The 24843-nt window shown below is 44.0% G+C and overlaps 1 protein-coding gene across 1 annotated transcript; it reads right to left on the bottom strand.

Annotated features, from left to right (window-relative positions):
• Positions 1 to 457: 457 nt before the first annotated feature.
• LOC142775356 (uncharacterized) lies at positions 458 to 21108 on the bottom strand. The gene is made up of 5 exons (XM_075876723.1): positions 20747 to 21108; positions 15691 to 16056; positions 9044 to 9419; positions 6200 to 6438; positions 458 to 1008 (listed from the first exon to the last, which is right to left on the bottom strand). The coding sequence occupies exons 1-5, from the start codon at positions 21106 to 21108 to the stop codon at positions 618 to 620; spliced, it is 1734 nt and encodes a 577-aa protein (XP_075732838.1). The 3' UTR covers positions 458 to 617.
• Between the last annotated feature and the right edge of the window lie 3735 nt (positions 21109 to 24843).

The following is a 24843-nucleotide window of genomic DNA, read 5'->3' as shown; positions in this document are numbered from 1 at the left end:
GCCAACCTTCGGTGGCCTTGCATGACTAAGAGTTCGCGCTTTTAGATAAAGGTTAGCCATTTTATCATTGTACCTTCTTTTTATCAGACCCTTCCCCAGAATATGTCACGTTGCTCACGTTTGCTGTTATAAGGTTGCCTGTTGTATATATTATCATGTGTGCTGCAAAAAATAAAATTCAGTTGGTAGTCAGTGCTCGTGTTGTCCTCTTTGCTTTCCTTGTGTCGCCTTTCGTTTCACGTTTTTTCTAGCACCTTCGTGCTCGCGCTGCAAGCCTTATTACCATGAATTCCAACCAACTAGCCCAAATAGCCATTATTCTTCCATATAAAGACCTGCATAATTGTTTTTATGAGCAACCAGCCTGAAAAAAGCGAAACAAGAACAGAAAACAAAAGCTGCATCAGAGGTCTGAGAAATAATATTACCAATTATTTGTGGAATGTGTTAGGTCTGTTCGGTTTCTTTATTCTCTCTGAAAAAAAAAAAACTGCGTGCCTTACCAATAGAATAAGCAAGACAAAAATCAACTGTTGGGCGAATAGTCATAGAGAGATAAAGCAAGACATAAGCTGACACTCGAAGAATGTGTGCGCGCCGGCAGAGCCACACGTTCTCTATCCGCTGGCTCCGCAGGTTGTACGGCAGGCCCTGACGCTCTGGAAGCGATTTGGTCCTGCCAGGCAGCGATGTTTCATTTGGTTGGTCGCAGCCATGGAGTGACAACGCCGTACACTTCGGCCGTTCGACGCCTCGCTTACGTAGGCGAAGTACGGAAAGCGAAGCTGCTCCGTCCCGCACACGTCCGTCGGGGGCATGCGACAGAGCTTGCGCTGGCCGTCTTTGTCCTTCTGGTGGACGTCGCCCTCGTCGAGGTCACAGCGACGCGAGCAGTCCATGAATGATGTGAAAACGTTGCTCGCATTCACTGGACATTGTCCAGATGGGAAAGACCAGCGCTGGCATCGCTTGCCGTCGTAGTACCACCAGATTTCCACCACATCTTGTCTGCAAAGAAAAAAAAAGGAAAATCTTTATGATAGTCTTCCGGGTTGTTGACGCAAGTTGATGAAAGCAGGTAAACAGAACACTAATGCAAAACACTGATTGAGTGTACACAGCTAAACTATTCTTTAAAACTTATACTGTCAAGAAGTTCGCCATGATAGGTTAATTATTAGAAGATGAAATAATGGCCAAGGTCTCGTGTTCGAGTTTTGCGCATAAACTTCAGCACATGAAACTTATGACACATAACAGATTTCAAAGTCTCTTTGAGTATTTTGTTCACATCAGTTTATTGAAGGTTTTTGAAAAATTACTATGTTAATCCTTTGCGTGTACCCGCCACGGTGATATTAGGTATGGTTAAGGCCACCGACTGTTGAATTGCAGGTCGCGGGATGCAATTCCAGCTGCATTTTCTATGAATGCGAGAATACATGAGGCCCGTGTAGGTTTATGTGTATGTTAAAGCATCTCAGATGCTCGAAATTCGTTCACTGCGGAGCCTTTCATAATCATGCCATTTGTCGTAACGTTAAACTAAAGAACTATATATTATAACTTTGTGTTCATCAAAACACAACGTATTCCATTTTCAGTGAATAACATTAACGTAGTCTCTCGCAGAGGCTATCAAAACCCATGACGCCACGGTATGTTGTTGCGTAAATTTGGAAGTGTCTTCGCCTCCAGGTTGATTAACTAGTGTGGTTACCGATCATTGTGAAATTGCGCCAATTATTTCACAATGATTGATTGATTGATTTGTGGGGTTTAACGTCCCAATACCACCATATGATTATGAGTGACGCCGTAGTGGAGGGCTCCGGAAATTTTGACCACCTGGGGTTCTTTAACGTGCACCCAAATCTGAGCACACGGGCCTACGACATTTCCGCCTCCCTAATTAGTTCACAAGCAGCACGATATCACTCAATACGATATCCATGAAAATAGGCCGTATGTTCGTTCCCCGTTTTCGTTTAGTTAAGGAAAAATATATTTAAAAAGAAACAGCGACTTTCGAGCATGCTGGCCTACAACCACATAAAAACAAACATGACTTCTGCAAGCTGCTAAAGTCTGGTGCATTGTAGCTACCTAAAAACCAGCCACACTTATTGTCAGGCGGGAAAAGAACCAGCCGGCCAAGCGTTTGATTGTCGCTCAAATACTTAGTGAAAGAACTTACTCGGGATGCCATATGTGCAAACTCTTTCCAATCGCCCTAAACTGGCACTGCAACTCTTTTTAAGCATGGTCAAAAAACGCTACCGATCGGTAGCCAGGGCTCCTGAGAACGCGCGTATACCAAACATAAAGCGCAAAATGGGTATAGTCAGCAATCATTCTTCAAGGCAGCTAAAAAACGTTGCGCATTATTTCTGCATATGATGCCATATACCCAAATTCCGGGCCACTGGCTGATCCCAAAGTGTATAGCTACCAATGCAGCCGCGGGAGGCTACCACGTGCCCAACGCGTGCTCGCGATCACACTGATAGCAAGCAGTGCCTTCCAAAGTAAAACAAAGGAAACAATTTGGCAGATCCCATGAACAGTGGGAATCAATGATATGCGAAGCACGAATGGGGAAGGTTGATATGTCACTTTAAAATTAGCGCAACGTTACGAAGCGAACGGACATAGTACACGGTAAACACAAGTAGAAATGTTCTGCGCACTCACGTTTCTAGATAAGATGCAAATATGTCGTTCATAGTCGCGTAACGACGGAACGACTAATGTTTGATTGATTGATTGATATGTGGGGTTTAACGTCCCAAAACCACTATATGATTATGAGAGACGCCGTAGTGGAGGGCTCCGGAAATTTAGACCACCTGGGGTTCTTTAACGTGCACCCAAATCTGAGCACACGGGCCTACAACATTTCCGCCTCCATCGGAAATGCAGCCGCCGCAGCCGGGATTCGAACCCGCGCCCTGCGGGTCAGCAGCCGAGTACCTTAGCCACTAGACCACCGCGGCGGGGCGAACGACTAATGTTTGCAGTACCAGCACCAGCAGTGGTATACATAGGCTGATAAGTTGCATATCTAGCTAGCGAAGCGGCCGCAAGGGCACCATAAGCGTGACATGTAAATCATGCCGCACATAACATGCATGTTGTGATTTGCATGTTAAAACCTGTAATTCATGTTCGCATTACAGTGGCGTCACTCGATGCCTACTAAGCTAGCGAAGCGGCTGCAAGCGCACCATGAGCGTGGCGTGTATATTATGCCGTACATGACTTTCAAGTCATGAATATTATGTTTGTGTCTGGCACTTGTGTTCGTCGTCCAATGACGTCACGTAATACCAAATTTGGTATATGTGAAGCTTGCCGAATGGCCACAAGCGCGCTATGAGCGCAGCATGTAGTTATGTTTTACATGACACGCATGTCATGATTATCATGCTTGGACGTTTTATTTACCTCGTCGCCCGTTCGCGTCACGTAACATCAAATTTGGTATATCTGAAGCTACCAAAACAGCCGCAAGCGCATCATGAGCGTAGCATGTAGTCATTCTCTTACATGATATGCATGCCATGATTATCATGTTAGCACCAGTCATATACCTTTGTCATGCATTCACGTCACGTAATATGTGAAGCTAGCGAAACGACCACGAGCGGATCATGAGCGTGGCGTGTAGTTACGACCTACATGACATGCATGTGATGATTTCAACGCTAGGGCATGTCACTTGTGTTCTCCATGCAGTGATGTCCTGTCATACCAGTTTTGGAATATGTTGTATGAATGAAACCACGGCAAGAGCAGCAAGACCATGACATGTAGGTCATGACATTCGTGACGTACATTTCATAATTTCCGTGTTATGACTGATAATTTAGGCTCTTCATACAGTCATGTTACGCCATACTTATTTGAGTAATGATCCCATTATCGAAACGACAGGGGGAGCTTAAAGTCGCAGATAGATAGATAGATAGATAGATAGATAGATAGATAGATAGATAGATAGATAGATAGATAGATAAATAGATAGATAGATAGATAGATAGATAGATAGATAGATAGATAGATAGATAGATAGATAGATAGATAGATAGATAAGGGGAAAGTCACCGAAGTACGCTAAGAAATGCTTCGCGTTCAAAAAAGAAAAGGTACTCATGGTCATGACACGTGCGTGGCGTCTTTTCTCCGTGACATCCCTCCCTGCTTAACTTACATAGCTCTCGTCGGGACGAGAGAAGGCAGAAATGAATTACAGCGTGCGACAGATCTCTAACCCACCCGTGCTTGATAGATTCTAAAGAAGTTTTTTTTTGTATTGTTTGATTCGTGAGCCAATTACTCTCTTTTCGTTAAGGCATTGGATGGTTACTTGAACAAATGTTGCACGACCTGTTTAAGAAGATTGCCATGGGATTGGAAAGTGATTTGGTGTAAACGTTGTATTTTCTGCTCGAAACAAAGTTCGAGGGGTTTGGACTATGGTTGATAGGAATAAAGGAAGGTCGGGATGGAAAGTTTCCGCTGTGAATCACCATAACCGCTTTGTTTCTTGCGCTTGTTGCTGTTCACAACATCACGCTCGCTTGTGTAAAAAATACATTGGCCAAACTAGCGCATGTCTCAACAATAGGTTGCGACGGAATACTAATAACTTTAATGGTTCCCCATCGGTGCTTCGGTCTTCTGATCATTCTGGAAAAAAAAGTGCTTTCAAGAAGCGAATGTAATCTTATGGCACATGAAAAAAAAAACGAGTGCGAAATCATAGAGGCACTACACATGAAGAAAAATCATGATTCTTGCATTTCATTACTTTCTACCAACCCTATCAACTGTGAAGTCCCTCTTCATATGTAAAGGTGGCAAGTATGTCCCTGCGAGAGGTTGTTTTTGTGTATAAAATACTTGGGGTTCACAATAACACCTCTGACATGTCAGTTTGGCGCCTTAATTTAGGGTCTTCATTGCCTTAAGCTTCTGTCTTTCGCACTGCCTAAAATATGAAAGAATGTCACTTTTCCTAGCCTAAAGATTGCCTAGTGTAGAATATAGTGTACGAATGTGTTTTGAGATGCAAGTTGAGTATAGCAAAATTTTTTTATAGCCGACATGCACATTTCCAGCGACATGATTTATCTCGACATTGTTTTGACTGACATGCTTGTTTGCGAAACTATAGCAATACTTTATTTCATATTTGTTGAGTATGTAGGCATGCCCATGCAATACTTTTATATTCTAGAATTTTTATATCTCGCGTGCTCGAAAATCTTAATAATAGTTCGGGCCTTACGTCCCAAAAAGGCGATATGACTATCAGAGACGCCGCAGTGGTGGACTCCGAAAATTTAGACTCCTTGGAATCTCTAACGTGCTTTTAAGGATAAACACATGTGTCTACAGCATCGCCCCTCCATCAAAATTTTGTTACAGGCGCCGAAAGGTATAGGTCTTCTAACCTGCATCAGCAAATTTAATCACCAATGAGCAATCAACGTACGTTCCATTGAGTGCCATCTTACGAAAAATTTAGTAAAGTTTTGATGCCATCAATTTTATATTGCTTGGACACATTTTAGAGTCTTTCCTAAGACAATTTTTTTTCGTGAAAGATGATACAACAAGCAGACATACAGAACAGGCGTTCCCCGTAACTAGTACCAAAATGGGGTAAAATCTACGAACGATGTAATTTTGCTTGTCGTCGCTTGGAGAAGGTAGAATATTTGTTGCAATTTTCTTAATTACATATGTGTTTGTTAACTAAGAAGCATCTCGAATATTATAATTTAAGCAACAGTGTAGGTGAGAGATTGTAGGCAATCGAGTGCACACCTACATCCAGTTTTTGTAAGTGTTCACGTGCAAAACGAATGAAAGACGACGCGCACATTCAGTATGATAACTCTGCCTATGCTCGACAGATCAGAAAAAAGAAAAGTTTGTGTGCCAGATATTGTGGCGGCGCTTAAGTTTGATAGAATAGTTTAAATATATTCGTTTTCTTTATGAGCTCATTCGTAGAAAACACCGTTTTCATAGACAAACTTGTGATGTTGAGACAGAGGGTAGGCAGAATAGAACTCAACAACGTGTACTGGCTGAAGGCCACTAGAATTTCCTAGTGACGCAACAGCGCCACCGGCGCCGTTAGTGGGCTTTGATTATAGCGTCAAAAAACGAAAGAAAATGCTCTTACTGGGTGCACTCTGAGAACAAGGCTCGGGTTTGGCACTGCTTGGCTGGTCGTTCTGTCTCTATACACTGTTGCCGACAGCTTTCCCTCGTCGAGAACTTGTTGGGGCTGCGGTTGCAGACCACTACTTTGTCCGATGAAATGGATACGCAGGCGTTTACCGAGCGTCTGTAGTAGAACTCGTGTCGGCGACTCGCACAGTACACGAACAGCGGTGTTCCGCAGGCGGATTTCGTCTTTGCCTGCGTGTAACCATAGCATTATCGTCATGGCAGATAGCATAACGCCCACTTTGAGACGCATGGTAGGCATTGTGAAAACGCGCCACGCGTCGGAACGTGCTGGCTTGCACGAAAGCAATTCCTGAGGAAACCACTAGCGTTCTAAAAAAAAAAAAAGCCCCGCCGCCGTGGTATAGTGGCTAAGGTACTCGGCTGCTGACCTGCTGATCGCGCGATTGAATGCCGACTGCGGCGGTTGCATTTTCGGTGGAGGCGAAATATGTTGTAGGCCCGTGTGCTCATATGTGGGTGCACGTTAAAGAACCCCAGGTAGTCGAAATTTCCGGAGCCCTTTACTACGGTGTCTCTCATAATTATATCATGGTTCAGGGGCGGGAAAACCCACACATTTGTCAATCAATCAAGCGTTTTAAACATCTCCAAGCGTATGTACGCGCTTGCTTGTTCCCAGGACAAGAATAGAGGTGCTCTATTCCGAAAGGTATACAACAGCTGCCTCTTGCCGGTACTTCACGATGGAACACAAACCCGGAGTCTTACAAAGAGGGTACAGCCTAAATAGATGACGACGCAGTGAGTGTAGAAAGGAAAATGATAGGTGTAACCTTAACAGACAAGAAGAGATTGATTGATTGATATGTGGGGTTTTACGTCCCAAAACCACCATATGATTATGAGAGACGCCGTAGTGGAGGGCTCCGGAAATTTAGACCACCTGAGACAAGAAGAGAGCAGAGTGAATCAGGGAACAGCCTGAGGTTAAGGAAATCGTGGTTGAAATCAAGAAAAGGGAATGGACATGGGCCGGGCATGTAGCGCGTAGGCAGGATAACCGCTGGTCATTAAGGGTAACAGACTGGGCGAAGGAAAGCGGGTTAGGGGGAGAGAGAGAGTTAAGTGGGCAGAAGAGATTAGTAAGTTTGCGGGTATAAAGTGGAAGCAGCAAGCACAGGACCGAGTTGACTGGCAGGACATGGGAGAGGCCATTGTCCTGAAGTGTACGTAGTCACGATAATGAAGAAGAAGAAGATGATGATGATGATTCGGGATGACGAAGGATGCATCTGTGACGTAGTGGTTACAGCATCAGCGTTCAGACGTAGAGGATGAAAGGTAGGAATATTACCGTTGTAACATTTCTCTTTTTTTTGTTTGGCTAGTGCACCAATGCTCTGAGCCTATGTCACTGACACGCCTATGAGAGTTACGTCACCGGTGAAATATATCGTCTATCTCAAGTCCCTCGTGCAAGTTAAATAGATGCTATTTACATTTAAAGGTATAGCTACTTCGTCCTAAAACAAAGCATTGATGGCAGTCAACAATGTCAAAAAAGTTAACGTCAGAGGACATATCAGTTACAGTAAACAGTAGCAAGCAAGTTACGTGTACAGATATCACGTTTTAACAGATAACACTCATTGAAGAAAGGACACAGGTCTCGATAACCGTGAGGGCGTTTGTTTTTCTATGCTACTCGCTTAACTGTTGCGTCGCGCCTTCGAAACGCGGCCCTCAACACTATGCGCGCAGGGAAGGTGGCATGCATGAAGCCATGGCCACATCGGTAAGCCCTCAGGCCTGGCAGACGTCAGATGTGGCGTCCAACAGAAAAAAAAACGAATCAGGTGTGCTTGGGTCGGTTATGTGCTCAGCCACGTGGAAACCTGGCTGCAGGGGAATCAGGGCGGCTAATTTTCCTCGAATTTGGACTTACACGGCCAGACAATGGGGCTAAAATTTACCGGCAGTTTTACTGTGTTCGATCAAGGAATATTACTAAAGATAAACGCATGTATCTGAGATTCTCTTTCTATCTTGCGCAACAGCTGATTCAAAGCCTTCAGGCTTCCTAAATTTATCACAATGCCCAATTCTCCGCATGCAGCCTCAGCCTGTTCTGGGCAGTCCGGCTGGCCGAAGACGCGTGCAACACCTAAGGTCTCGCCGCCGCCTGAGGAAGAGGGGCTCCGGTGGGGCTCGTTTCCTGACCATCGCCTCCCTTGAACCCAGTAAACGCAAAAAATAAAGTTTTGTCTCTACCTCTTTGTTAACTTGCCCACCATTCTGTGTAGTATGTATACAATAAAACGTCGGTTGTTTGTTCTACACCTTAAATGGGCTGCGCGCTTTCTCAAATCCGAATAAGGACAGCGACTACACTTTCTGGCCATTTAAGTCACTTTACTATTTCTATTAGTTTTTACGTTTTTCATTACTTGTGCTGTACTCTTTGTAAGTACACAGAAATTGATAACTTACGAAAGAGAACACAGTTCAAATGAGAAGGGCGTAGTCAACAGGTTTACTATAAGTTTGAAAAACATAAGACAATCAGTGGTTCTGACCAGCCAAGTTGATTTCAAGAGGACAAGTGGAAGCCAATTCGCTATATATATATATATATATATATATATATATATATATATATATATATATATATATATATATATATGCTTGTAAAATACCTGTCATTGGCCAACCGCTATCTACGAGAACACGGCTTCGTGCCACTTGGAAGACACAACTTCTTACGAATAGTTGTATTGGTATGCATGTTCTGTGAATTCCGACCAAAGAATAATGTCGACATTTTAAATCTTACCGAACTTTCCAATGAGATGCCCTCCACCTTGCTGATGTCGAGCACACCTTCCGTCGCATTTTCGGTTGGGTTTGCAGGGCTCGCAGAGACCGTCGATCGCGTACGCTTCACTCTGTGGAGTTCCTCGACCTCCGTTCTTGCTTTGGCTCCCGCTTCATGTACACCGGCCTGATCGTCATCGTCATTTTCTTCTTCACCAAGTGCTCCCTCTTCGTCTGACAACGTGTTCTGTGCAGGCAGGACTCTCTTCTTTTTAGTTACTCTTGTTTTGCCTTTATTCTTTTCTTTCGAGTCCGGGCTGCCCGACTCACTTCCCGGAGGTGCATCTTTGCCGTCGGCACCACCGGCAACTGCCACCGCGGCTGTCCTCTCGTCCCTGAGCAGTTAAAAGAAGCCGCTTGAAACGCCTGCTCACTGCCGTGAGCCAGTAAATAAAAAATAAAAAAGTCATGTGACAGTTTTAAATGCAAGCATTTATTTGACTACGGCAGACACTTTGAGCATCTATATCTGCGAATCTAACTATCTAGCCGCCCACGTCTGGGTGCTCTCGTGATATCCCCCTTAAGTTGGCGTAAACCAGAATTATTATGGGAGGGCAAGATGGTTTGACGAATATTATTAGCTGGTCATGGCATGAATAATGTCTCAATCCCGTAGTGTGGGATTTTCACAGTGGGACATACCCATGGGCGGGTATTGTCCACTGGTATGCGGATATGTGCCACAGGTGATGAAAACTGTCTCTACCCAGGAATAATGAAAACACACATGGGTAATTTAAATGCATGAGCGTTAAAAGAAGCTGACATCAGCAGCGCCCGGATGACTGCAAAGAATAAATGTGTTGGTCCCAGCAAAAATCTAACCCTAGAATTCTGCGGGACAGTCAAGTGTCCATCCACAGAGTCACGCCAGGTCTGGAACTACCTATGAATTAGACGCTAATGGACGTTAAATATCCAGTGTGGTTTTAGTGCTCGAGCATAACTGCTAGCCGGTCAAGTTGGGACAGATCTGTGGAAGTACTTTGCGCGGAACAAACGGAGATTACCAAAGGAAACACACGGACAGGACAATCTAACAACTGAATTATTAAAAAAAAACACTTACTTAAAAATAAATGTGCTCTGCGCTGTTTTTCCAGAGAGCACACCATCACAAGAATCGCTCTAGATTACAATGCATCAGATAATGTTGACCAGACACACATGCACACGCGAAATCACATAAAAGGCACGTACACTGACCAAACGAAAAGACAATGTCATGATAGATACGCAGACAGTAGTGAAATCTCTTGATCTGAAAAAGCAATCTGTTTATGTAATAAAGCCATTTTTGCGCTTGTTCTTGTGTCTTTTTCATCCCCATTTGTTCCGAGCAAGCTACTTTAATGAATTCAGTGCTGGGTTATGCAATTTTATGAACATATTATATGTATTACTATGGTAAAGCCGTCATGTCAGATTAGCGTCAATTGTAGTTAGGCATCACCCTCTAAAGTTGACGTATGTTGCAGTGTTCAGGGCTACCAGCCTCGCAAGCTCCAGCGCAAGCACCAGCACTTCATTGATATGATTGATACGTGGGGTTTAACGTCCCGAAACCACCATATGAATATGAGAGACGCCGTAGTAGAGGACTCCGGAAATTTCGACCCCCTGGGGTTTTTTAACGTGCACGCAAATCTGAGTACACGGGCCTACAACAATTCCGCCTCCATCGGAAATGCAGCCGTCGCAGCCGGGATTCGATCCCACGACCTGCGTGTGAGAAGCCGAGTAACCAGCGCTTCATATCAGCTTACGGCTTATGGTGTTTCTAATATCCATGTTGCTGTTGGCATCGTTACGCAACCGTAAACTGGTTATATAAACCATATGCAGCTGTTGAACGTATGCCTGCGTGCCTTTCTACATTTGTTTAGTTCCTGGTCATAACGTTTCACTCGATAAAAAAAATACCACTCAGTCACCCACCATCCACATGTTTTGCATAATGTCGACCCTTAAGATACTTGGGGCCTGCCGAATTTTTTCAATAGGTTTGAAAACACTGCCAATAGGGAGTCGAGGCTCTTGAGAATACGTGAGTCAAATATTGTAGAGCAGCAAGTGGCCTAGAACTTACTAATAATTCTCAGAGTAGCGAGAAATCATTCTATCTTTTCTCGATAAATTATTTAATGCACCAAAATAATCCTGCTACGTGCCCCAATTTACGACCATTGGGTGATTTAAATATCGCTGCTTCATAGTTACCGTGGTGGCCACGAGAGGCTGCCACATGCCCACCCACGCGCCCGCGACCACACTAAAGGTAAGCCGTTCGCTCGAAGAAAAAAAGAAGAAAAAGGGCTCAAGCTCATGACGTGGCGTGACGTATCTTCTACTGAGTAAGGAGGGATGGCCCGTGCCATCCCTCCTTACTTAGCTTTTAGTGTGTTGATCGGGAGGATAGAAAGGTATTCCAGCATGCGACAAACAACTGTAACTCCGCAAGTACTTGACGAATTCGAAATTTTTTTGTGGCATTTTGTGAGGCAATGAACGTCTTTAGAAATCATTAGATTACTATTTTAAAAAGTGTAAGGACCCCGTTGAAAATATGCCCGTGAGAGACACTAGCCGCCACCATGTCAAAAACCAATTCCACGTCATCGTATATGACCACCCAAGAAACGTATACGGTGCTTCCGAGAAAACGCATTTGAGGTGCGATTTCAAAAATAGCGTTTGAACATCGCTATTCGTTATATGTTCATCTGAACATTATATATGTCCATTTGAAGTTACAGCAAGATACGCTTCTCTGTAACTTAGGCTTTGGCCAGTAGGTTTCTATTTTAACTTTGGATGAGAAGCGCTTTGATGAAACACTATGAAGGCACTTGCTTTCCTTGTGTGTTTTTTGTTTGTCTTTTTTTTTGCTGCTCTCTGAAATTTTCTTAAAGCTTGTTACTCAAATACAGCCTACTTTCCACTTGTTTTGGCTGGTTTTTCACTGTGTACAAAAGCTTATACTTATGAATCAAGCAGGTCGCTGTGGTAGGAGTTAATCGTAGGTAACGAAAATAATTCCCGAAAGGAGACGACGTTGCTTCAATGTATTCGTGACTGGTACTCTCCTTTTTATCTGTGTATTGACGCAGCTGAATCACTCGCATATGCACAGAAAGCTGCTTTAATTAGCCTGCCACTCGCTCGACAGCTATTGGCACTTATTTTGTACCATGCCCGTAAATGAGTTCAAAACTGAGTATAGGATTGCACAGAAAGGAATTCGGAGGCAACCTAATATAGACGGAAACATGATGACAATAACAGCAATGAAAGTGTGAATAAAGGTTTTTCGAAAATATTGGAATGCTTTATAAGTTCTTGCATTAAAAATAGCAGCAAAAGGAGAGTTTACGATTACAATATACTTCCAGACTTGCAAGCTTGCGGTGGACAATGAGCTCCACCCTGCCGACGTTAAAACGTGATACGCGTTGCGGGCAACGGCGCGACAAGTATTAATCTCGAGGTTTTTTTACAGCAAAAGCTGTATATGGCTAGGAGAAACGAAACTTCGTTCGGCATTGGTGTCGTGAGTGGTCTTCATTGGCTGTGCTATCAGTGACGTTGTTCCCAAGAACGGTTGCCACTGGCTGCCTTGTGAGTGACGCAGCCGTGGTGCCGAACCCGTGCGGAACAGTTTCTCCTGAAAACTCGTCGCCGAGTTGGCTCGTCATGTCAGACGCTAGCAACAACGCGGCGTTTATGCAATGATTGCCGGAGCGTGTGGGCTGGGGTGAACCCCGCCTTCGGCTGGAGTTTCTCCAGCGGCGCATTGGCCTCGGCCGCGACGTTTGTGACCGTTTGTGGTTCGAGAACAACCATTGTGATTTACACAGTACATTTCTCCACGACCGTGATCATGCGAGTCACAATGTGTGGTACGTGAAATAAACATTGTGAGAAACCCGAGCGAGAGGTGTGTCTGATCTCATTAAGAAGCTGGAACATGTTACCAGACATTGTGAAACGCTTCAGTGCCACGTCGGGTTCAATCCACTGCTGAACACCAGAGCCGCACGTTGCGGAATTCGATGGTTAATCATTTGTAGGGAGTGCTCGGGCGGTGATTTTTTTTCTAAAACAACATCAATCGCCATTTCAGTGTTGCCTGTTGTTTTAGTAATTAGAGCGATGTAATTACATGTGCGACATCACGGCATGTAACCTGCGAGCGGAGCGGCTGAAGCGCATCGATGCAGTGCGCATCAGTATTCCCGTATTCTGATCAACGCCAGGATCTTCGCGTTAGTGAATGGTCGTCATTCCACGCCGGAAGAATATACCAGCAGCATTTCAATATCGGCCCTTACCAACGTTAAGCTTGCGCAGGATTCTCCATATAAAGGGGGGAGGGGAACAAATGACCTTTTTGGTCGACTTTAAAGAAAAAAAAAACTCCAGATTAGACGCAAAAAGAAATGAAAATGATGTGATGACTTGCTTCTCACAAAGACCTGAGATTGATTGCCGGATTGGCGGGGTTATTAAAAGGTAGTTTCAGTGCCCATTGTTCACTATATTTGACAAAAAAAAAAACGTGCGCAATCTGTTCCTGCGCATTAAATCACGACGGGAAAGGTCCGACCGAGGAAAGACATGGTGCAGAATTTGCGCTCCCTTCAGATGATTTTGGGGGTGGTCGGCATCATACCCCCCTAGTGCGCTCGCCTATATATGCTTACTGGTGATGGTTGTCAGTTAGCTTCAATTAGTGTGCAAATTTCTTTGCGTTTGCCGTTTATCGGCTTACCAGAGAAGGAAATGTAAGCCACTAGCAGCGAGGATTTTTGTGACACCTTGGACCTTATTCTGAATGAGCCCACTTCAGCGTGTGATACCACGATTCCTAAAAACTCGAGAACCTATAGATCCAACCACCTCAACAGCCGCAATAAACCTGCTATAATACCAGTACATGTTTATTGCAATATTACACTGCACCCTTGTGGTATTGAAAAGCTCAACGATGCACTGGAGGACGGCCGAAGAAGTCGGAGCTTAGCCCGTACCACTAACCTTTGGTGAGTGCGAAATATAATCCTTTGAAGCTCTCTTAATGCGTGATACCTCGCTTATATGATTGCGCAAATAATTTAATAATGTACAAAGCAGAGCGCTTGTATATATCAAAGAAAAAAAACAATAAAGGGATCCTTCCTTCACTTGGGTATAACGAAAAAAATACTCATTTTCGCCGCAAGGTCGAAGGAATGAATGCGATTGCAACAAATGAGAATTTTATTTTAAAGCTATAGCAGCTATAACTCTTTAAAGATTGGATCTCGCGAAACTTCACAAAATGCTGTCTTGAGGCATCACGGCTCCTCCGGAAAACGAAGCGGTTTTCATGCTGTAGCATCAAAGCGCTGGGAGTAGTAAGTACTGTCACGAGTGATATGACGGTTATCGCGCAAGCGTCAGCCGAGAACAACAGCGCCACGTCCAAGAATACTCTTTCTAGGAGAGGGTGGTATCACAGAAGTTTCACTCAGCCTTTTTGCTGTTCCTTAAGCTGCGATTACTCCAGTCTTAGGAAGCTGGATAAACGAAGCAGTGCCAAACAGCAGCTTTAAGACGTTTTCACCAGCAATCTGTAATCACCTGCGGAGACAACAGCCCACAAAAAAATATACTCGATCGCAATGAATAGATGGCTCACAGTAGAAAGAAAGGGTTCGCTGAGGGGGCGATTGTTGTTGCATGGAACAGCCTACGAAAGAGTGAAGAATGCCCAATCTTGATTTTCACAGTTTCGAAACGTGCCGCTAGGCCCCTGAGACGTTGGGCAGGTCAACGCTCAAGCGATAATCTTCGTATCGCGCGCCAATGTACATAAGTAACAGCTGTCTACTGACGTCTGAAAAGATAGCACACGCGAAAAAGCCGTTTTTATCTGAGTTCGCAGCTGCTGCTAAGCGAAGCAGTCTGTATACTGGCCGCACTTCATGTTACTTCGTTCAAGGAAGCAGGCCGGCGTGTTTTATTTCTATTGATTGATTGATTGACTTGTGGGGTTTAACGTCCCAAAACCACCATATGATTATGAGAGACGCCGTAGTGGAGGGCTCCGGAAATTTCGACCACCTGGGGTTATTTAACGTGCCCCCAAATCTGAGTACACGGGCCTACAACATTTCCGCCTCCATCGGAAATGCAGCCGCCACAGCCGGGATTTGATCCCGCGACCTGCGGGTCAGCAGCCGAGTACCTTAGCCACTATACCACCGTGGCGGATCTTATTCCTATTGAGCCGCGCCCGTCACCAGGCTTGATTGATTGATATGTGGGGTTTAACGTTTCAAAACCACCATACGATTATGAGAAACGCCGTCACCAGCCTTCACAATCTTCCGTTCACACAAAGATGTTACGATGTTATAAATTTCGAATTCATATGGAACGTGATAGCGATGGATACGAAAAAAAAATGTGCTTGAAATTTCTGTATCATTGTTATTGCAATGATCAAACAGCGGCTAAGAAGAACACAGACATGGAGAGTCCTTGTGGTGTCCCGTTCTGTTTTAATCGCGTGTGCGCGTATTTCAAGCTGCACAGTGGAGCGAATAGATACATACGTACCCTTTGGCACCATATAGCAGACTGTAGTAGAAGTCAGACGACATGGCTGCGAGGATGAGTGTGAACACGGTGACAAAGCAGAGAGCTGCCAGCACGCAGTGCGGCTGCTTGGCGGATCGCTTCCAGTTGTGAGCGTTGTCATCGTACTGCAGTGGCCGTTCGAGGCCAATCTGCTGCAAGGCTGACGCACTGGCGTTGGTCGCGTTCTCGGCTCTGCCTCCACTCTCCTCTTCGTCGTTGTTGTAGTTGGTGAAGTAATGGTGGATCTCCTCGGGCATCCAGTACGGCACCGCTCTTCCCAGCTCGTGGGCGCTGTTGTTCCGGCGGCCACATCGTGGAGATGGAGAATGGCAGCGCTTGATTCCCCTGGAAAGGCAGACAGAAAGGGACGGCTCGAGACAGCTTGAAACTATCAAGGGTCACGTTAAAGTTTAATTCAAATGATCAAGCGAGCGGAATGCAAAGTGGTTATTTCATGCACACCTTAACGAAACGCGCATAGTGATAGCTTTCCCCACTGCTCCCCCCTTCCTTTTTTTTCTTGTTCTTCAATTATTGACACGGAGAAAAGGAGACGTCCACAACGATGCCTTACTTCATCTACAAATTCACGTTCTGCTCCCGCATATCTTCTTCGACAATCTCGCAAGCCCTTCGGTACATCTACCAATATACGAGCCAAGTAACTGCGTTGCTGTAGCACGCGTATATGTTTCTTTTATTAGTTCAGCCACATAACATCTGTTAAAAATGGCGTCTTACTCCTAGAGCGATCGTAGTGCTTAGTTGGCTTACTTCAAGCCGTAGGTGCCCTGGCGCGGTGGTATAGTGGCTAAGGTACTCGGCTGCTGACCCGCAGGTCACGGGATCAAATCCCGGCTGCGGTGGCTGCATTCCCGTTGGAAGCGGAAATGTTGTGGGCCCATGTGCTCAGATTTGGGTGCACGTTAAAGAACCACGGATGGTCAAAATTTCCGGAGCTCTTCACTACGGCGTCTTTCATAATCATATGGTGGTTTTGGGATGTTACACCCCACATATCTATCTATCATGCGTGCGCCCTCGTAGCCTTGCGAACGCAATACCCTTACTAATGAGCCCATAAAGTAATGGTTTGGAGCAGCAGCTTTACAGCACAGGCACCACTAATTGTTTGAAAATAGTGCCGAAATACGCGCATTGGTCGCTTGTTCAGCTAAGTTAAATCGATAAATATCACTGAAGTACCGTGTTTTCGAACCTAAGGTACCTTCTAGAGACAGGTTACGTGCTGAAAATTCTGCGAGACCTCTGGCGATTGTTACCGAACGCGGGAGCAACAAGCATAATCGCCTAGCTGTCAGGATAGGCCTCCGTTTGTTTTAACCTTTCAATCGCTTATTCTGGTGCTGTGTGTAAATACCGGCATGTATACATGCTTTACACTTAACATTTGTGACGGGGAAGGGGTTGGTTGGCTGGTTAGAGGGGTACTAAACTTCCCAAAGTTTTAGTTTTGAATCAGTATATGTACATGCACACTTACAAATCACTGCACAAACGAACATATACAAAGTATGATTGAACCTCAAGCTATCTCTTGAAAAATTTCTGACTGAAAAAACTAAGCACAGCCGTTCATATGAGGTGGTGCACAACGCGAATACATTTGTGTTTGTACTGATTTCAGGAGTAACATGAAATATGCTGTCACTTCTAAACTTTCTAAAGCTTCTAAAACTTTCTATCACATTATGTGTTACTACAGTAACTGCAGCTACACTTTGCATTGGTACTGCACGGTCCAAATTTTTCAGCGTGCACGCTCAAATAAAATCTCACTTTATATCAGTATATGTACAATCAGTGTTGAAGACCATAAGCTAAAAGCCAGTAGGGCATCGCGTGGTCTTTGACCCCACTTTTGATGTAGGAACAAAACAAAAAATGAGAAAAACAATTTGACAGGATAAAATAAAAATGCAATATCAACCTGTAGAAGCCCTACAAGTGGTGCTAATAACCATTTAGGCTCAAGTCATCTTTTCTTAGAAGACATGTATATAATTTATGAACAACCATGTTGCAAGCGTGTATTGAAGTTTTTCAAAGCACCAGCTGATAAGAGTCACTGTCCTCTTAGAACCATTTGGGTGCAGTTAACTATTCTGAACGCTGATATAGGTCAGCAGTCTTTGTAACACTTAGTCTGTGTTTGAAGTTAACAGCGTTTTTATATATTTCTGCAGGCTTCATTCCTCAGGTTCCCGAAGGATCCTTGCCTTAAAAATGAATTGTTGCCATTGAAAGAGATCGAGGCAAGCACTTCACTGTGAACCGCCTCACAAAAGTCTGCTCCAAGCACTTCTCCGAGGCAAGCTTCTCCGAGGCAAAATCGCCTTTGCGAGAAGCCATTCGGAATGACGCTAAGTTTTCTTGACCAAAACACGTGTTCGACTGCCATGACGAACGGTGATATAAAGTTAGAATGATGCACTCACAGCGCGAATGACCTTCCACCAGCCTTTACAAAAACCGAAACTACAATCCGAAATCACGCCACGGCCAAAACGTGGCTGACGTGCCGACTGTCAAGGTAGCCAGACTTCCTTTTCAAAAGGGTCTATTATATATACACTCTCGACTTGATTTTGCTGCAGGCATCGGCATCCGCGTCACTGATCGTGTATATATATATATATATATATATATATATATATATATATATATATATATATATATATATATATATATATATATATATATATATATATATATATATATATATATTGATTGATATGTGGGGTTTAACATCCCAAAACCACTGATGATTATGAGAGACGCCGTAGTGGAGGGCTCCGGAAATTTCGACCACCTGGGGTTCTTTAACGTGCACCCAAATCTGAGTACACAGGCCTACAACATTTCCGCCTCCATCGGAAATGCAGCCGATGTATATATATATATATATATAAGGGAAAGAAGTGTATACCTAAGGGCTCGTTTTTTCGTGTTTTGACGCAATATTAATGAGATCTAACAGACAATAATACCACGGAATGTATAGGGGAAGATATTAGAACAGATGTAACGTGAACAAGAAGAAAGAAAAGTGGGTGAAAAAATAACCTTAACCTACCGTGAGCAGTAATCGAATCTACGACCTTCGAATAACGCGTTCGATGCTCTAACCACTGAGCTATCACGGCGGCCTTCCCTCCATTCACTTTTTTTGCGTTTATAAGTGAACCTAGACGTATATATATATATATATATATATATATATATATATATATATATATATATATATATATATATATATATATATATATATATATATATATATATATATATATATATATATATATATATTTATGATTATATTTATAAGAAGAAAGAAAAGTGGGTGAAAAAATAACCAGCCGTGAACAGCAATCGAACCTACGACCTTCGAATAACGTCTTCGATGCTCGCCCTTGTTCCCTTATTCATTAACGAGGGTCTCGTACTGGCAGACTTGGCGTCATTAGGTTGTATTCGAGGGACTATTGATCAGCTGCCCACTCGTAATAAGTTCACGTGCTACGTGACGCCACACATGCGCATAAAAGAGTGTTTCACACTCGTCGCTTGGCTTTTAGATGGCGCTGACCGACACTCCTACTTCTAAATTCACATATAAACCCCAAAAAGTGGATGGAGGGAAGGCCGCTGTGAAAGCTCAGTGGTTAGAGCATCAAACGTGTTATTTGAAGGTCGTAGGTTGGATTCCTGCTCACGGCTGGTTATTTTTTCACTCACTTTTCTTTCTTTTCATTTAAATTTCCATTGGTCCTAATAACATTCACTATACATTTCTTGGCAACACTGTCTGTATCTCATTAATATTGTGTGAAAACACGGAAAAAACGAGCCCTTACGTATACACTTCTTTCCCTTATATATATATATATATATATATATATATATATATATATATATATATATATATATATATATATATGAAACACACAAACCACAATCACCGCATATCCACGGAGTGAATGATGATGACTGGGAGCAAAGCATCCATCCGTCATCCGTCCGTGTCTCCGTCAGTCCGTGCATGCGTCTCTGCGTCTGATCGCGTTTAAGATTGCAGACGGCGCACGGGTAACACTGACGAGACGCGAGCCAAGGAAGCCGAGTGCAACGTCTTTAACGCACCTGCCACATCTGCTTCGTCTATGCCCTATGATCAATCCGCCACGTACGGCGACTATTCAGGACACTGAGAGAGGCACTTGTTCTCCGCGTACCCAAGCACAGCCCGCGCAGCAGCCAATGAAAGAGTAGCGGTACAGCACCGTCTAGAATATCCTCACTCAACTGCAGTTTGTATGTACTTTTATGAGGCAGCGCCATCTGTTATACTGGGCGGAAGATACTGCTTTTTTTCTCTCTCACGTCCTTTCTTTCGGTTACGCATGACATATGAGATGGTTAGACTAAGAGAACCTTTGCCCCTAAAATAATCCAGAAAAAGAATTCGGCGTGCGGGACTATCATGTTTTCAGAATTACCAGCTAGATGGCGCAATCAGCATGCGTCACCACATCGTCACGACGCGGCGGCGCGCGCTATCTTCTACCAGGCGTACTTTGCGCAGCGGAGAGGGGGCAGGTTGGATGCTTAAGCGTACGCTTGCTTATCTGGCCGTGGGGACTATCGCACACCTTCGCTGTCCTTGGGCGACTTTGTTGTAGTTACCAGGCGCACATATGTAACTGCAATGGTAGCACAATCTACGTTCGCGAAACGGGCGCGAAACGGGCATGTTTTTCAGACACAGCGAACAACTGAGATGCTTATGTGCGTTAATCTGTACCTGTGAGTGCGTTTCGTGCGTCATTTGTACGTGAGAAACGTGGGGCGCGTTTTGATCTGCTTGCCTTTTTCAATATGTTGCTATCGCGTTATTTGCTTCGTCTTTGCGGCAAAGCTGTGACTTTTTATGCTGCCTGCCGGAAGTTTCTGCAAAAAATTGAGGTCACGTAAAAACTAATTGATTGGTAAGCAGGGAGCTCGCAAACAGTACCTTCGGTTCCGCTTATCCTCAGAGCTGGGCTCGCTCGAGGTTGTAGGGGAGGAGGAGGAATCGCTGTTCTCAGAAGTCGTAGGAACTGTGGTACTTGTGAGGACATGAAGACTCTCCGCCTCCGCCATATTCTGTGCTGGGGTTCGATGTTGGCGGCGCACACCAGACGCCAGGTCGCCGCCCGTCTCGTCCACCTGAAACCGCAGAGTTTTTGCGGAGTGCCTTCTGGGCAGGCTGAAGAAGCCCGGTGGAGTTTTGAGGATGCCTTGGCGGGTTCGCCGCCATGTTGGGATCCTGGGCACGAATGATGAGATTGACGCCAACGACCGGGGACGTGGCGATGGCCCAGAAGAGGATGCCATTGTAACAGTCTTCTCATAAAAGATCTAGGCTCATACCCACAAGGGGGATTGGCCACACTGTACCTTATAACAAAACTTAAAATACATTCATAGTTTTTTACAAGCGTTGTATTTCAATATTGATCTCTTTTTTACCAATACACCTTGTGGGTCTGCGGCAAGATATTTTAGGTGACAAGACAAGACAAGACTGTCTTTGAACCCTATAACAAAAATTGAGATAAAATGCTTCTTAGAAGAGACACAGAGAGAAATTAGATAGGAACGAGACGTATATTATTGTTGTGTGCAAGAATGAATGCAGAGAGTCGTCGGAGTCTAGGAATTCAAGTTGACGCTTTGTGGTGAGTGATCCGAACACGACATTGTCTTTTTAAAAACTTTTTTTCCTTTCGCCGCTTTTTAGAATTAGAAATAACTCGCTCCTTACCTTCCCTCCTTAATTTTACGTTATTAGGCTCAACAATTATGTATTTATTATTACGTATAGCCGACTCCCGCCTGAGGGCCACTGTCTTCTTTTATGTCTATTTACCAGAGTGTTTTTATATACTAACCGAAAACATCAGCAAATAGCATACAGCTCTAAAGGCAGCACCTGTCTATTACTTAGCATCTAAAAACTGTTCGCGTTCAATTTTCATGCCCTCCAACCGCCCGCGACGTATACGCTCAACATATGAATCACATGGAAGCAGCTGATTAGTCGGAAAACAGGTGCGCGCAACTCGTCAGTTCACAGCAAACATCAAAGCAAGAGTGCGACCACTCGAAATCAGTGAAACTCTGAACTTGTGGACACTTTGAAACCCACAATGTCAATCTCGAGCATGAGTGTGACAGGAGAGAACAAACGTCTGGAAAGAAAGTCCATTCAAGGCACTAATCCGCCACAAGCTCTCAAGGTCAAAGTTCGAAACCACACAGGGTGCTTTTTTTAATAGTAAAATTAGATTTTCCGACAACAGAAAAAAAAAAAGCTGAGGCGAGCTACGACCCAGGTGAAGTTGGGAGCTTATAGGCGGTCAGGTGGTTTTCTACATTGCTAATAAAGTGCAACAGGCCATCTACTTAGAATTAGCGCAGTAGCCAAGCATGCCATAGAAAAATTTGGTTCGAATAGATTTGAGGAACCATTCCCAAATGTATATTTACTTAAAGTGCGTGAAGAAAGAGTCCTTAAAAAGAAGAAAAAGAGATATGGGGTGCTGCCTCACTGGCGACCACCTGCTGATAATGCACTCCCTCATCGGAGCAGAATTTGCCACCCTGGTGCAGTACCTGGCCACAACCTTCCATGAACACAGCAATTACCCTTGACCCTCAGTCCCCAGCAGCCGCGAAGCAATTGTCTAAGGCGGCAGTCAGACCTGTGACGTGGTGGAGGGTGCTAATAATCCCTGGGTACGGACAGGCCACCATTGCAATCTGAACATGACTACTTTAAGCACTAGTACGCTATCTAGTGAGGCAAGTCTGGCTGTGCTATTCGAGGAATTAGATCGTGATAAATGGAATGTAATAGGGCTAATCGAAGTTAGGAAGACACGTGAGGATTATTAGATTAGATTTAAAAAAAAGCAAAGACAAAAACTGAAAAGCAAGAAGTCAATTCATGAACTGGTGGTGAGAGCAAAAATACAGGAATTCAGAGTTTTGCTCCACTATCGATTAGAGTCACTATATGAGATAACCGACGTTAGTGTTGACACAATGAGCGATAATATTACTAGTACCATCAAAGAGTGTGCAATTGAAGTTAGAGGTTTAGTCACTAGACGGGAAACCGCCAAACTATCTCAGGAGACGCAATATCTTATTAAGAGACGACAAACGGTGAAAGCCACAAATGCAACCGAAAAAATAAAGCTAGTGCAGCTTTCGAATATAATCAATAGGCGTCAGAAGGTATAACATGGAAAGAATTGAGCAGGCTGTAAAAAGTGGCAGAAGCCTAAAAGCTGCGAAGGCAGACTTGTGCATAGGCGAAAATCGAATATATGCATTTAAAAACAAGGAAGGCAATATCATAACCAATATGGATAGGATAGTCAAGATTGTGAAGGAGTTTCAGAGAGAGCTGTACTGAAGTCAAAAGAACCAAGATGGTATTGGGAGAAACTAATTTGTCCAAGAGAATGCCTGGTAAGGTAAGGAAAGCCTTAGAAGAAATGCAAAGAGGCAAAGCCACTGGTGAGGATAATGTAACAACAGACATCCTGAAAGATGTGCGAGAAGTGTTGTTAGATGAATTAGTCACCTTATATACAAAGTGTTTCTTGACGGGAAGGGTACCAGAATCTCGGAAGAATGCCAACATCCTCTAAAACCATAAGAAAGGAGACGTCAAGGATTTGAAAAATTACAGGCTTATCAGCTTACTGTCCATTCTCTACAAACTATTTTCAAAATTAATCGCTAATAGAATTAGGACGATACTAGAGTTCAATCAGTCAAAGGACCCAGCAGGATTTCGTACCTGCTACTCCACAATAGACCATTTTCATACTATCAATCAGGTAATAGAGAAATGTGCTGAATATAACCGACCGCTATACATAGCTTTTATTGATTACGAGAAGGCGTTTGACTCAGTCGAGACACCAGCAGTAATGCAGGCACTACGGAATCAGGACATCAAAGAACCCTACATAATCATACCGGAATAAATCTACAGAGGATACACAGCCACCATAGTTACCCAAAAAGAAAGCAAAATAATCCCAATAATGAAGGGTGTAAGGCAGGGAGACACGATATCTCCAATCATATTCACAGCGTGTTACCAGGAGGTATTCAGGACCCTAGACTGGGAAGAGTTAGAGATAAGAGTTATCGGATAGTACCTTAGTAATATGCGATTCGCTGATGACATTGCCTTGATGAGTAACTCAGGGGACGAATTACAGTTCATTATTACTGAATTGGACACGGAAAGCAGAAAAGGTCTGAAAATTAACGAGCACCCAAATCGAGCACTTTAACGAGCACCCAAATCTGAGTACACGGGCCTACAACATTTCCGCCTCTATCGGAAATGCAGCCACCGCAGCCGGGATTCGATCCTGCGACCTGCGGGCGAGGAGCCGAGTACCTTAGCCATTAGACTACCGTGGAAAGGTTTCGAGGTGTATATCTGTTATTTATTGCTGTTTTTCTGCTAACTACAAATGTCAAAAAATACAAAAAATACCACGTGACAAACTCGTTGGCGCGCCTACGCGCGCCGTGATTCTCGTGCTCCCTAACGCTCCGCGTACAAACAATACTCTTCTCTCGCACCGGTTCCTGACAGCGATGAGCAGTCGCAGCGGTTATCACTTTTGTGGCCGATAGCAAAACGTGCTCATCGCAAAGCCCCCCCCCCCCTCCCCTATCGTTGCGCCCTGTCGAGACAGCGCAATCCGGCAAATGCTATTGGTCGTTCGTACGCGGAACCTTAGAGAACACCAGAATCATCGTGTGCACCTTGCGCGCAAGCGGGTTTGTCACGTGGCTTTAGTTTTTGTATTTCGCGGGTATTTTTAGCTAGCAGGAAAACACTAATAACTAACAGATATTAAGTTCAAAACAGTCTAATCAGATGATTTGCAAACCTGCCTCCAACTTTCTCACTAAAATTTTTATCTCTCTTTTTTATGCATCTTCGTTCCTTCAAAAGTTAGCTGATTAAACAGATGTATTTAAACAATATTTTAGAACAAAAATAGTCTCAATAACTCTAGGAAAAGGTGA

This window comes from Rhipicephalus microplus, chromosome X, assembly GCF_043290135.1.
Source record: "Rhipicephalus microplus isolate Deutch F79 chromosome X, USDA_Rmic, whole genome shotgun sequence".
NCBI lineage: Eukaryota > Metazoa > Arthropoda > Arachnida > Ixodida > Ixodidae > Rhipicephalus > Rhipicephalus microplus.
This window is presented reverse-complemented; position numbering and strand designations above follow the sequence as displayed.

Excerpts from the sequence above, each read along its gene's own strand:
- LOC142775356 (XM_075876723.1), bottom strand. The coding sequence starts at position 21,108 with ATGGCATCCTCTTCTGGGCCATCGCCACGTCCCCGGTCGTTGGCGTCA. Across the intron at positions 16,057-20,746 it reads GAGGATAAGCGGAACCGAAG|GGGAATCAAGCGCTGCCATT; the intron begins GTACTGTTTGCG and ends CTGCCTTTCCAG. Across the intron at positions 1,009-6,199 it reads TTGTTCTCAGAGTGCACCCA|ACAAGATGTGGTGGAAATCT; the intron begins GTAAGAGCATTT and ends TTTTCTTTGCAG.